At 46.4% G+C, this 14,560-nt stretch overlaps 1 protein-coding gene across 5 annotated transcripts in view; it reads left to right on the top strand.

Annotated features, from left to right (window-relative positions):
* Positions 1 to 14,560, top strand: part of MVB12B (multivesicular body subunit 12B) — a 269,437-nt gene that overhangs the window by 191,906 nt on the left and 62,971 nt on the right. The window contains exon 8 of one of the 5 annotated variants that reach the window (XM_035015795.1): positions 5,492 to 11,600. The exons of the other annotated variants lie outside the window; for them this stretch is intronic. Coding sequence (XP_034871686.1) covers positions 5,492 to 5,637 — 146 coding nt within the window. The 3' untranslated portion in view covers positions 5,638 to 11,600. Of the gene's footprint in view, positions 1 to 5,491; positions 11,601 to 14,560 lie in introns of those variants that run through there. 5 annotated transcript variants of the gene reach the window in all.

Below are 14,560 nucleotides of genomic sequence, written 5' to 3'. Positions count from 1 at the left end.
ACCGTCAGGGATGAGCACTGCCGCTGCTTAAAAATAATACTCAGAGAAGGGGTTTGGGGGTGGGTCTCCTAAATGCCCAAAACAAAAGCAAAGGGTTAAATTATGAAACATCCTTACATTTGATGCCTTAACTCTTTAGGCATCAAAAAATAATGATTTGGATAAAAAGCTGTGGGTGAATGTTGTTAAGTGACAACCAGAATGGGCAATGTGTTCGCATTTAAAAAAATATCCAGGAACACCTGGGCGGCTCAGTCGGTTAAGCGCCCGACTCTTGATTTCCACTTAGGTCGTGATCCGAGGGTTGTGGGATCAAGCCCCACGTCAGGATCTGTGCTCAATGTAGAGTCTGCTTAAGATTCTCCCTGTCCCTCTGCTCTTCCCCCTGCTTGCACACATGTTCTCTCTCTCTTTCTCCCCCACCACCGTAAATAAAAAATCCAAAGGTCTGGAAAGGTACCCACCAAGGTGTTTACAGTGGTTTTCACCAGACTTTCCTGCTCTTTTCTTCTTTTTTCCTTCTTTGCAGTATCTCATTTCTGTATGTTGGCAAGTGTTACTTTTATAATAAAAAGTTTGGGGGCACCTGTGTGGCTCAGTCAGTTAAGTGCCCAACTCTTGGTTTCAGCTCAGGTCATGATCCTTGGGGTCCTGGGATTGAGCCCCACGTCAGGCTCCACACTCAGCACAGAGTCTGCTCCAGGATTCTCCGCCCCCCTCCCCCTGCTCGCTCTCAAACAAATAAATAAATCTTAGAAAAGAAAAAGTTTAGACCCTAAGCTCATTTGACATGCTCTTAATAAGCCGTGCTGGGCCCTGTGATCACCTTGCCTTTTCTCAGTGCTGCCAAGCCTCCTGACTCCCAGCAGGCTTCCGAATTCTACTGGAAGTCACTTCCAGGCCACAGATCAATAATTTTCCTATGGTCCTTTTAGAAAATATGGGGTTTTTTTTCCTTACTGTCCAGTTACTGGAACCTCCTGTCCACTGATGTACCCCAAAGACCACTGACCACCAGTCTAACACTGCGGTGGTACAGATGTGGACTGGGTGTGAGAGCCCCGCTGCTTGGGCCATCTCCTCACCTGTCTTGTTCCTCACATCCCACATTACCATGTCACTCTTCTTGTTAGGGCCTGAGGATGATTTTCCTTGAAAGAGGCGATTGAAATCAAAGGGTATGTGCCTGGTTTGGCTCACTCTGTTAACCACATATGTTAGAGTTGGCAAACCACTTTTTTTTTTTTTTTTTTTTTTTAATGTTTGATAAATGGCAGCTCATGGGCTCACGCTCTCCCGGCAACATTCTAATGGGCGTGTCCCACTTAAGACCTTACCTCCTGGGGGGTGTCTTCTTGGGCCATGTTGATTTTCTAGATTCTACCCCAAAGCCCTACTCCTGAGAGTCCTTGTCAGGCTTTTTGGGGGCTGTTAGTTTTCTTCTTAAGAATATCATCTCTGTTCTGGGGACGCCTGGGTGACTCGGTTAAGCAGCCAACTCTTGATTTCAGCTCAGGTCATCATCTCAGGGCCATGAGATTTAGCCCCGTGTCGGGCTCCACACTCAGTGAGGATTCTGCTTGAGATTCTCTCCCTCTACCTCTCGCCCCCACCCCCGGCATGCTTGCTCTCTCTCCACCTCTCTTTCTCTCTCTCTCTCAAATAAATAAACCTTAATGTATATATATATATTCTCTGTCCTGGAAAGTCTTCTGCTCTAGTCCTGAATGACAGCCTCCTATACTTTTTGTTCCCCTTAGAATTATTTTAGATGTCTAGATGTCTGACCATTTATTTCTAGTCCAACTATTCCAGAAAGATACAAGGCAGTTCCAAAAATACATGTAACCAAATGAAAATGGAAGTGAAAAAATAAGAGCGAACAAAAATATAGGATAGAAAAGGAGGGTGAAACTGTGGGTGTGGTTTTGGACAAAGCGGATTCTGGATTTGAATCAGGACAGTCTCTCTATGGATGAGATTAAAACCAAGCTGGTTGCTTGGGAAGAACCTAACTATTCCTTTTATGGAATTCTTCCTCATAAAGAGGGCCCTGTACAAGGCTGTGGACAACAGAACAGCCACTTTTCAGTGAGTTTGAGGACGGCCTGGGTGCCCATGTATCAGGGGATCTGCTCGTGTTTGAAACCCCTAACACGCTTGGCGGTTGAGTGAGAGGTTTCTTAAATGTTCTTGTGTTGGGTGTCACGTGTCTTAGGGACTGGAGACATGGGGGATGTCAGGAATGAGGGGCTCCCTGGCCTCCGGTCCAACCTGGAGGACGCACCCATGTCGGAGGCTCCCCGTATGGAGCAGCTTAGCCCTGAGGTGCCTAGGATTGCTTTTCCTGAGCAAGGAATGTCTGCTATCTGTCTTTAGGGCGGTTTTACTTAAAGAAACAGGATGCAATAGGTATGGAAAACCATGCTGTGCCATTCTTTTGTTTTGTTGTTATCAACTGATTTATATCTCCAAGTGAAGATTTTTTTTTCCCCAAAGAACTTATTTTTCTCCCTTTTGAAAAAATTGGCATAGTAGTGTAAAATAGTAGAATTAAGCAAATGTACATTGGAACTGGCATGTAATAAAACCAAAAATCTCAAACAGCCCATGAATTCAGGTTGAGCCACAATGCAAAAACACAGTGCAGGAAGCTGAGGGGTCCGGCTTCCCTTCCATTTCGTCCGTCGGCAGATTGCCTTGTTGACATCTTCATTTATCCACCAGAGTTAGGCTGACCATGGAATTGGTTGCCCACACCGTCCCTTCTGAGAGTCAAAGGGGCTCCCACTTGTACCCGGACAAAAGCTGTAACCTGGAACTGTCCCAGCAGACAGGGTGGGGTGGGGTGTGGTCATCCTGCCTTTAGCTTTCTCAATCTTTTCATTTTTTCCAGTGTTCCTTCTGATGGCTGGAAAAGCCCTTTTATTGCCTTCCACAGCTGTTCCCTCTTAAAAACCAGTCCCTTTTCAAGATGTTGGGCCAGGACGCCCGTGAGCATGGGCAAGCCTGAGTCCATGGGCTCGTTGCTTTGGCTCACAACAACTTGTGCAGAGAGGAGGAGGATTTCCTCTGAAACAGAACCGTGTACGAGCCGTGTGTAACTCTGACATCAGACCAGGAAAGCACAAAGCAATTAAAAATAATTAATGATTTCTGAATATCAGCCTTCTCCATGCAGTTTTAATCTAGTCCTCATTTAAATTGGAAGATGGACATTTAATTATCAGTATTATGAAATTCATGATTTATATATTTCATCCAATTGGATAAAATTTCTGCCACCAGCTCTTCATCTTATTACCAAAAAAAAAAAGAAAGAAATCTGAATATATTACGGTGTGATCATTGAAAAACTCCTCTGCAATACACCAAACAATTATAAACATATTTTGCTTTCATTTGTAGTGGTTACATTATTTCTATCTTTTAATTGGGGGGGGGGAAATCTCACTTGGAAAATTGAAAGTAAACTTAATACTTTCGTGATCGTAAAGCATGGCCAGGCTGGAAAATGAAGGCTAAAAGACCAAAACAATAGGGTGCTTGAGAAAGACTGGCTTTTTTTTCTGCGTAAGGTGTTCTAACCCACAGCTGCTCCATGCGCAGGGTTGACGGTATTCTGGCAGAATCTGTGTCCGTGTTTTCCATGCGCGTGGCCGTGGTTCTCCTTTTCCCCTGTGTTCGGGTGAGTGTCAGCCGTGCGTGGGTTGAGTGACGATGTTACCGATAACCGCAAATGAGGGAACCCCAGTGTCTTCCAGCGGAAGCCCCCATAAGTCAAACTGCCAGGCAACCTCTGCATTCGCAGGCACCTCCCCACCCCCGTGGCCTTTGTCCTTCATGAACGTGTTCGTGTGGCTTACGTGGCCTTGCATCCAGACCCCTGCCTCCCTTTGCCCTCCACCGAGGGTTTTCAGAACCACCAAGGACTGGTCGGAGACTTGGTGGGGGAGCGTGGGGGAGGGTGGCAGGGATCCAGGGGAGAGAGAAGCACCCGTTTGACATAGCCACAGATAATAGCAGATGGGGGAAATCCCTGAATGAAGCGAAAAAATATTTATAATAATGGCACTCAGATCAGGGAGGAAATAAGTCATTTTAGAGGCATATAAATTTTTATCATCACCTCCAACAGCCATGCGTCCCTTGTCTATCCATCTATTCTTGCCCTGACTGACAACAAAATCGAGTGCAAAGAAAAATATAATAAGAAAAAGAAGAAATGAATGGGAGCGGATGGGGAATTGATCGCATCGTGTATTTGTAGATCCTGATGTAAAAGGTGCAGTTGACAGGTGGCCAGCTTCGCTCTGTACACAACCATGTGTGTGCTGTCAGGCGCACACACGCTGCCTTGTTTCGATTGATGAATTGCCTGCTTTCTTGATTAAACCTTCCGTCACTTAAGAAACAAAAAGCCTGTGTTTAGATGGCAGAGTGGGACATGTCAAAAAAATCTGCCTCCTTTACCTTTGTGCAGATGTTGGGCACAGACTGTAACATGTATTATTAAAATGAATGTGGCATTTACTGTGCATTATTCCTTTCCTGGGAGAAAGGACTATAAATTATATGCTAATAATAAGCTTTAACCCTTTCGAAATGCAAAAGATTTAAGAGTGCAAATATTCATGTAGGCCTGGCTAATTGGATGTGCTTTTATACATCCGCCGTGATGGCTATGTCACTGAAGTTAATGAACAGCGTGTGCGGGCAAACACACAGGGCGCTCGGGGAACGCTCGCCTCCTGGAGGTGTTCCGCTCTGCAGGGGCCTCCTCTAGGAGCTCCCAGAGAGAGAGAGACCCCGAGCCCCCTCCGCTGTGCTCTGGATCATCTTACTTCGGATCAAGTATGGATGCACAGCCATGGCTAGTGGCCCCAGCGAGTCTCCTGGAGCCGAGCGTCAGGGGTGGTCCTCTCTTGGCTTTCCTGCATCCCTGTTTTCGGGGCTGGCTGGGCTGAGGCCTGGCAGTACCAGGCATTGGTGCCTCGCACTTGTCCTTCTTCCTTGACATGGCTCATCTAGGCTCAGTCCAGTTGCCCAGGTGGCAGACTCATCTCCCCGAAGTAGAACTCCGCAGAGCAAACCTTCACCAGCCTGCCCCAGTCCACGGCCAGTGGCGTTATCCACATCTCACTTGCCTGGCAGGGAGGCTGTCTGGTGGCCAGTCTCTACTTTTCCAGTGCCTTCTCTCCATTTCTCTTCGCCTGTGCTCCCCACCACCTCTGTCACTCCTGGGTCCTCACCTTTGTCTCTTTGTGCCTTTTCCCCTGCCAGTCAAATGGCCCAGACTGAACTAATTCCTCTGTGGGTCCATCTTTGAGGGCCTGTCCCCAAACTGCCTCTTCCAGGAAGCTTTTCTGAGTCCCTTCTGTGTGGGTCTGCTCCCTTCCTGGTGAGCTCCCACACTGCTTTGTGCTGTGTGAGCACTTTGAGGAAGGAGGCTGCCTTCAATCCTTTTTGAATCACTCCTCTGTTCGTTTAGCAGACCCTGAGAGCTTCCATGCGTCTAGCCCCATGTTCCCTCCCGAGGACCACAGGAAGCCGGTGGAAGAAGGGTCAGCAGCTGACCGATGGGGCATGTGGAGTCCGAAGCACACGTGGCCATCCCAGCAGAGTCTCTGTGAATGACCACACGGGTTGCGCACCACGCAACACACGCAAACGGCCCCCCGCCAGGGCCTTGCCACAGTCCCGCGTGACGTTGCCTTGGGCAAGTCACTCGAAGCTAGTTATTCATAGCTGTGAAATGATTGGCTAATGACTGCCACCTTCCCAGCACAGGGGGGTGTATCTGGATCTGGGGTGTATGAGAACATTTTGTAAGTCGGGAAGCAGCGCAGGAATGGCCCCCTTCTCTCCACACTCACCTCCCCTGCAGGGCTGTGATCAGAGCAGGAGCCCAAAGATTTGTGGAGAATTATCGCTCAGGACACACTGGCTCCTGCCCAGCATGGCCTTCACCTTCTTAGCCCTCTCTTCTATAGTTTTATAGATAAGATTACTTCTCTGTCATCAGCGTGCTTGGAGAAAATCTCTGCCTCAGTCCAAACAAACTTGCAATAAAGGCTCTCTGGCCTGGCTCAGCTCGGCACCCTCTGCAAACTGAGATACTCTGTCACGCATCGTCACTTAGAAGTGGGCTATTTTCTGTGGCTGGCAGCCCCCAAGCCCTCTCTCAGGAGGGTGACAGAATGATGGCTTGGGGCAGGAAGGAGAGGAGTGCTTGGCAGAGTGAGCCGGCAACTTCTATAAAATCTTCCAATGTGCCTTTGGTTTTTTTGGAGGAAAAGTACTTGGGTAGGGGGCGGAGGGACTGCTTTCTGCCCCAGGCTTTCATTTCTGCTTCATCCTGTGCTCTGTGGGTAGGAGAACGTTAAGACTTTTTCCAGTTTCGTCATTGTAAAAGAAAAAAAAAATTATTAGGTGACAGATATTTCGGTGCTCTTGAAGGGTGGCCACCCTCCCACTGTGCTTTCGTTCTCTCTCTGGTTTCTCAGCAAGGCCAAGATTAGGCAGTGTTGGTTTAATGGCCCACGTCCTCCACTCAAACCCAAGAGCAAGGCAGCTGAGGGGCAGTGGGAGGACCCAGGGCAGGAGCCGGGAATGCCAGGTTCAGGCCTCATTCTCCCACTAACTAGCCCCATAACAGCTTACTGGATCTAACTGCCTGGATCTCCCAGTGTCCATAATGGTCACAAGAGCATCAGTAATTTAAACAGAGCAATATTTCCCGGAAGCTTCCTGTGCGCCAGACATGGTCTAGTATCTAAGGTGGCAGCGATCATACCCACCTCCCTGGGTTGAAGGTGCTGTGGGAAGGAGCCTCGCAGGGTGTGCGGATTGGGTGCCCAGGGTGTCACCAGCAAATGTGCAGCTTCGGCCCAGACTTCACAGGCATCCCATCCAAACACCACCTTGACCGCGAAGACCCTGAATGTGGGAACAACTCGAGAAAAACCAGCTTTCTGACACCCTTCTCCCCGTGTGCTTATCGTCCTTGTCTAGTTGTCAAGCAGAAATAGGCCTGCATTTGCCCGTCCTACTTCTCTTCCTGTCAGGCTGCGTGCCTGGGAGCCAGCAGCAGGGTCCTTTCTGGAAGCCTGGTCAGAGAAGTACTGAAAACAGGGGGAGCACACTTAATCCCCGCTCTTCGTCTGCTCTTAGCCTCTCTTCAGAGGCTTTCTCTGGGCTGAATGAAGTAGCCTGGCTGGCCAGACCTGCCTCAGGGCAGATGACATCAGATCAGCCTTCCGTTTCTTTTTCTAGCTCTGTCTCTCTCACTATAATAGACTGGCTTAGCGGCTGAGAGGGGGAAATGCTATAATTAAGGCAACTTCTTTAATTTAAACACATTTAGGGAGCTGAAGTTGTTTTTGCTTTTATTAAAATGGATTATATTAATTTATTTTAATAGTACCTAACCTTCCTCCAGCACTTAGCATGTACAAGACTCTGTAGTAAGCACTCTGCATGCATTTTGTCATTTAATCGAGATAAATCCTTACCAAGAAAACCTTACAAAAAACCTTTAGGGTTTGTATCATTACTACTATAATCTCTACTTTATAGGTATAGCACAGCTGCTCAAGCCTTATAAAACGAATCTCTCTTATATAAATGTTTATCTTTATAAATATTTTTATTTTACAGATAGAAAAAAAATGAGGTTTTGAGAGATTTGGGTCTTTCCACAGTTCTACTGCTAGTAAGGAGAAGGGCTGAGGTTTGAACCCAGGTCTCTCTGATCCAGCTGCTAAGCTCCAAATCCCCAACCCAAAGATGCAGCTGAGGTTGCATGTGACCATTTCCTTCCCCTCGTCAAATTGAGGTTGAGAATGGCACACACACCTAGAGTGAGTCACACTGGGACTAACTTGGGATATTAGGTCTCAGCGTTGTTTAATACTCAGACGATTCCCTGGACCATCCTCTCTGGCACCCCATCAGCATGAGGCCCTTGACACTGGCTGACAACAACTCCTGAGTCCACAGAGCATCTGGAACAGTGGGCGTGGGTCCCGTTGGCTGTTGCTGGGCAGAACAGTGAAGGGATGAGCATGCAGCGCCTGCACTTAAGCTGAGTGGCCCTAGGTGAGGGGTTTACCCTGTCTGTGCCTTAGTTTCCTTATCTGTTAAACGGGGACGACCGTGGTTTGTTGGTGAGGCTTGGAATCATGCCTGGTATGCGGAAAGTGCCATAGGTGTGTTGCTATGATTGTAATTGTTCCATAGCCCCTCCTCCCACCACTTCTCAGAGCTTTCCTGACCGGGAAAGGGAATATTCCAGGATCCTCAAGGAACCTCCTCCCCATCAGTAGGTGGGGCTGCCACTGCTCTTGCTGTTGGAGACCTTTGTCTGGGGAGCTCTGGGCATCTAGATATCCCCTTACCATGGTCTTCTCTTAGCCCTGTGGTGACAGTGGGTGGCCCAAACCCACCACTTCACCTATCGGGACTGAACCTTAACTGTTCTCCTCCTCCTGACCCAGCTGTTCTCGGCCGTGCCCACGATGGGTCACTGGTTTGAACGGACAGTCACCTTAGGGCCTCCCCTGCTTTGAAGCGTCATTGTCTGGGTTGGGCCTCCTAGGATGCATCCAAGCCCGAGGTTCCCGAGCCATTGCTGACCCTGTGCGTTCCCTGTCAGAGCCCAGCCCACATTCCCCTCCTGCCTGGTTCCAGCTCCCCAACTTCTGCCATCGCCACTGCCGCCGAGCACCCCAGCTTCAGCCTTGCTGACTTACAATGGTAGGCATGGGGTCACATTCCAGGTGAGTGTCGGAGGCACTTAAGCTCCTGATGGTTTAATGAGTGGAGATGGGGGCGTTGGCAGAACCTGGGGAGGAGTTGGACAGCCACATAGGATTTGGGGATGAGATCAGAAGTTACCCTTCATCACACCCTATAAGCCTCCTCACTTTTGTAGTGGAAGAAATGCATTCATTTGCTAACATTAGGACAAAAGAAATTGTGATCTGAAGCCACCTTTCCTGTGGACAGCATCCATTGTCGTGCGTTCGGTGTTTGCGCCCTGAATACCCAGTGCATTTCCCCCTCTTTTTATTAATAACCAAGGATGGTCCTCACCTGTTTATGTTTAAAAAAAAAAAAAAATCTCAGTGCTCCAGCCTAGAATTTGGATGGAATATATTTATCACTTATCCCAGAGAAGGAGGCTCCTTCTTCCTCAGATTTGTCTTTTGATTGTCTCTAAGACAATGAGCGATGCACAACTCTCATTCAAGGCTGAGATCCTTTGTCAGAGTGCGGTTTCTCACGCCTGACTTGTTTTATAGCATGAACGATCTCATGATCCACTGGCGAGACAGCATCCATAATTTTGAATGAGAGAGTAAAGCTTGCCTCGTTGGCCCTAAGCATTGCTTCTGGTGACACACTTAGAGGTACTTAATCGCTTGCTACCTAGAGGCAATGAACACACCCATCTTTATGTTCCATTGCCCTGCGTGTTTACCTTAAGTATGCCCTGTGCTAACAAAACGCGCGTGTCACTCCTGTCGGAAGGTCCTTGGGCTCATGAATGACAAGAGTCCTCATTCACCCTTATTCTGCCAAAGACGGTTGTGCTGTCTTCTTTGGCCGTTGATGCCTTCCTGTGAAACTTTGGCCATCCGATTGGTTTCCCAGTTCTAAGAAAGTGGATCCATCTTTGGTGGGACCAGCTTGTTCAGTGCCGGGTTCTCTGCTGGAGTGCAGGATCCCTTCTGGGCGGCTAGCACAAGGATGCCTCTCACTCACTGGTGTGTGCCTGACCCCAACCCAGGGCCTAGGGGGCAGGAGGCACTCAAGGATCTCTGTTGTTCGATTGGTTCTTGAGACCCACCCTTTCCAGCTGTGTGACTTCGGACAGTTCCTGTGACATTTCAATGCATTTTCTCTACTGTAGTTTTGAGGATCAGAGATAATGTTTGTGAAGTACCTAGTACTGAATGAGCACCCAGAAATTGTAGCAGGTAGGACTGTCATAAATCCTGTTATTCCAATAAAGTGCTGCTTATTATTCTGGAAGCACTGGTCTTATTTACCCTACAGGTTGACACTCCCAGCCTGCCCCATCTCCCACCCCACCTAAAAATGCAATCAGGGGAGGGAGCAGCTGCTTCCCTAAGGAAGAACCAGAAGGGAACTCACACCTGCAGGGACCCTGCCCGGTACAGGGGACTTTTTGGCATAACATAAGGCAAACCCTCCATCCCAGGTCAGAAATCAGTAACTGCTTGAGATGTTAGTTTACTACTGGGTCAAATAATTTTAAAAACAAATCCTCAACATTTAAATCGGCCTCTGATTTATTCCTTCTCATCAAATTAGCTGTGATTGAGAAAGGATCATAGCTGTGTTCCACCCTTGAAATGGTTTGACTTTGTCTTTGTCTTTTGGTTTGTGGCTCTTTCTTTCCTGCCCCTCCTATCTCAGGACACTTTAGTGGGGAGGGAAAAAAAAGGAAAGAAGGGAAAAAAAAAAAAAACCACACACACACAAACCCAGCCCTTTCCTTGCCCCAGAATCCTTACATATCTGTGAGCCAGGACTTGGCTTAAGGGTACATCAGAGTCCTACCACCCACGGAGCACATCGCCAAGTCTCCTGCTCCGAAGCTCCCTGTCAGACCAGGGGCCCCCAAGCTCTGAGGCCTGTGCTGAAGACACAGCCGCAACCAAGGCATCCTTTCTCTGGGTTTGAGAGTGGACTGAATGACTTTCCAGATGTCCCCATCTTATGGGAGGACACCAGACTACCTATCGATGGTGAGAACCGTTCCTTTCTTCAGGCTACATTTTTTTAAAAAGATATTGTACCTTTTATTTGGATTTAATGAGGACAGACATTTTAATCAGAGGTTAGTCATTTATTTTTGCAAACTATTGTTTTGATTCATCATTTTTGCAGATAATTAAATGGTTCAGTTGGCACAGTGTGTCTACTTTATTAAAACAGGTAATTCTGGAAAAAAAAAAAGATGCTATTTTTTGGATCACTGCACAAGAATTGCTTTTATCTTCATCTTTGAGCACGGTTTCTCATCGCTTTGCCAGAAGGCTCTCGTGTACAAGCATTTGGGGTCCTCTCTGGTCTGGCGGGGCTCGGCCTTGGATCATTGGGGTGTTAGCCGCTATGCCCTTTGAAACGGGAGATGAAGAGCACATTCTGCGCTGTTGCCTTTTAGAAAGACTCTTGGGTTTTAATTGGATTGGGGAAGAGAGCCTACAAGTTATGAACTTTACAGAGCAACAGTTCTTGTCCTGAAAACAGATTAATTGTAGCCCTCACAGTGGGTGGAGTTTAAAAGTCAATTACTGCTTGTCCTATTATAATTTACACACCTAAGATTTGAAAAAGTCTGTCACTTAGTATGAAAATGAAAAGGTTACGTTACTAGCTTGAGTATACGTATGAGTTTTCATTTGTAAATGCTTTAGCTACACGTATTTGTATGTATGCGACTTGTAGGGACAGAGCTATAATCTAACTACATCTGTGAGCAAGATTCCTTATGAGGAGTAACCTTTCAGATTCAGTTCCTTAAATCTATAATGGCTTAGAATGTAGCCCTTTGTCTGGCAGTGCAACCCACTTGTAGGCACCGTGGCCAGCCCCCACGGAGCCTCGGGAACGCTCCGCTCCTGGGCCACGAACCAGTCAGGGAATGGCCCTTAAGGGGTCAATTTTTTCAAAACAAATTGCTCGTGACATTTGCTTTCTTTGATTTTTCCATGTTTGTGTCCTGAATCAGTTAATTCACTCATTAAAAGGATTTATTTTCGGTGGACCAATTAAAACTTCGGAAGCTAATTTTTTGCTGAGCAGCGCAGACCTCTGAAAACACAATTTATAACCTGGCTCCTGCCCTTTTCCAGCGAGAGCTGTCTGGTGGTGCTGCAGCCTCTGGCGCTCGTGGAAGTACAGACCCTCCATCCTTTGTCCTCCCCTCTGGGTGAAGCTGCCGTGTGGGTGGGTTTCTCCCAGCCTCCATTGTTTTAAGGTGAACGGGCAGGTCTGAGAAGTCCAGCCCAGGAGTGGCACGCCACATTTGTTTGCTTGCATAAACCCCATAGTTTAATTTTTTTTAATAGGAAGCTGCTGTGTAGTTTGGATATTTAAACAGTTATTAACCAAATGACAATTAACAGATTGCATAGACAGATTTTCTTTTGAAAACCTCTGAAATTGAGTACAGTTTGCAAAACTATCACGGCATAGTAATGACAATGAATTTTGATTTCCCGGAACTGATATTAGACTCCTTATTAAACTATGTGCATCTGCTTTTAATTTACTCCAAATAATTGGAAAATGCAATGAAGCTTTCCAATTAAAGCACGGCTTTATGCTGTTTAATAATACCCCCATAATATTATAGCTTATGAAGTGACAGGTGAGTTGGTGTATGAATAAAACATAAAGGCAGCAATAAGGGACAGAAAACCGGAGACAGTTGTGGGGATTTTAAATGCTGGATGTAATTTGCATATATTAATCTCTTCTTTTCAGCCTTATCAGGCGTTCTTCAGTATTTGAAGTTAAAATAGCGTTGACAGGCGGGAGTACGCTTAGTTTTTTCAAGGATTTATTACTTGTATAATTTCTGATCTTTAATAAGCAGATATGACTGATCCTCATAGTTCTATAGAAATCGGTTAATTGTTCCAGATGGCGTGTACTGATTATGCAAAATTACTTTTCACACCATTTTTTTTGTGATGGAGTTTGGAGTAAAATTAAATTTTTTATAGCCTTCTTATCATGCTGTTTTACAGTGGTTTTTCCACAGAAGTTGAATTTAATCTACTATATTACATTGACCAGCACAGTTATTCTAATGTAGCATTTTGTGATTTGACAAAGAATAATAGAACACATTGCTCATTGTTCATTACTGTGTCCCTAATAAAAAGGAGCTCCTGTGTATAGAACATAGCTGTTATTTATGAAGAATGCCTAATTCATACAGTTAAAAATGCAAAATTGTACCATGAAGTAGTTCCTTTTGGGGAGAGAATATCTGAGAGAAGCAAATGGCAATAGGCACGTTGCTACAGATTTTCTATAGCTGAAGGAGGGGTCGTCTTAAATGAGCAGACTGTTTAAATTGTGCTACTTTCTTCTTCTTTGAAGGGGGGGAAAAAGGGCCAGATAATCTCATTCTATTAAGAGAGGTGTCATCAGTTGACTTGTCTTGATTTACATAATCCCAGAAGCCTTTCATAATTGAATAGCATCTATAAAAGGTGGTTACACTTTGGTGTAAACTATCAAAAAAAAAAAAAAAGTCTAAAAAGCCTCAGTGATAATTCGTCTCTGACGTTTCCCAAAGTGTTGATTTTTGCAAAGTGTCCCACACCAGTGTCCGATCGAAGCCCAGATTGTGTGTGCTACCAGGTGACGTGAATCTAGGCTTATCCGTGTACAGGCCCTGAGATCACATTCTCCCTGCAATTCAGCTGGTCGTGGGATATGAAGGACTCAGCAGACTGATCCCGGAATGGGATCTTGGGGCTGTTATCATGGTGCAGGGGTGGGAGGAGGGAGATTTTTCTGTTGCATCACAATTCCTGTCTGGGGGGGTGCTGCAGTATTTTAAATATAGCAAATAAAGGAAAATATTTCTGTGTCTGTAATCTGAAGTTTGCCTTGTTTTCAGAAAAGACCACTGTGTATTAAGTCTTATCAGGACTTTTACAGACTCAAAATAGATAGTTCTATTTGAGTCAGATCCCATATACAGAGCCACTCACACAGATTTTCATGTGGCCGGCCCGATGGCTTGCTCCAGATAAGTCCACTTCTGCACATCAGCCCCTTCCCACCCCTACCGGTCGTCCATAGGCCTTGAGAACTCTTCCTTGCTTGAGCAGACTTGAGGTGGATTTGGATCTGTTTAAAGGGTTCGAGTCCCTTAGCCCCCAGGGGAGTCAAACTTTTTTTTTTTTTTTTTTTAATATTCTTCCACCAGCAACACTGCTCTTCACAGAGGGGTCAGTGGAGTGGAGGCAGGACTTCATTGATAGCCCCGTGGCGTGCTCTTAGGGAAACAGACAGAAGGTCACGGACCTCAGAACTCAGAGGATAGCTGTCTGCCTGTGTCGGCTGGGGTTCGGGGATCGGGGCCCAGGGCGCAGGGCAACAGTTGCTCTTGGGAGAGGGATCTCCACAGAGTCCAGAAAAAACGATTCAGTTAGATGCCCAGATGCTATGGCCAGCAGTGTTATGTAGATGGTACTGTGCATGCTCTGCTGTTTTCTGGCCTTCAGGGTTATCTTCGGTTAAACTCTCCGCTGTAGCTCGTCCAGTCGTGAAGGAAGTTGATAGGAAGGTAAATATCTTTGGCTACCTATAGGACTAGAATGACTGGCTACACCGAACGTAAAGAAGTGTGATTCGGAGCCCAGAGCACTTTCAAAAGGCAGTACCAGTGAGATTCCGTATTTGCTTTACCTCTAGAGTACTTCAAAAACTTGAAACCTTTCACATACCCTCTTTTGTAAACTCAAAAAAATATTTTTGGGAAAATGGAAGTTATCTGAGAAAG

The sequence above is a fragment of the Mirounga leonina genome, unplaced genomic scaffold, assembly GCF_011800145.1.
Source record: "Mirounga leonina isolate KUSES-001 unplaced genomic scaffold, KU_Mleo_1.0 Mir_170, whole genome shotgun sequence".
Classification (NCBI taxonomy): domain Eukaryota; kingdom Metazoa; phylum Chordata; class Mammalia; order Carnivora; family Phocidae; genus Mirounga; species Mirounga leonina.
Note: the sequence above shows the minus strand (reverse complement) of the source record. Positions and strands in the feature narration are given on the sequence as shown.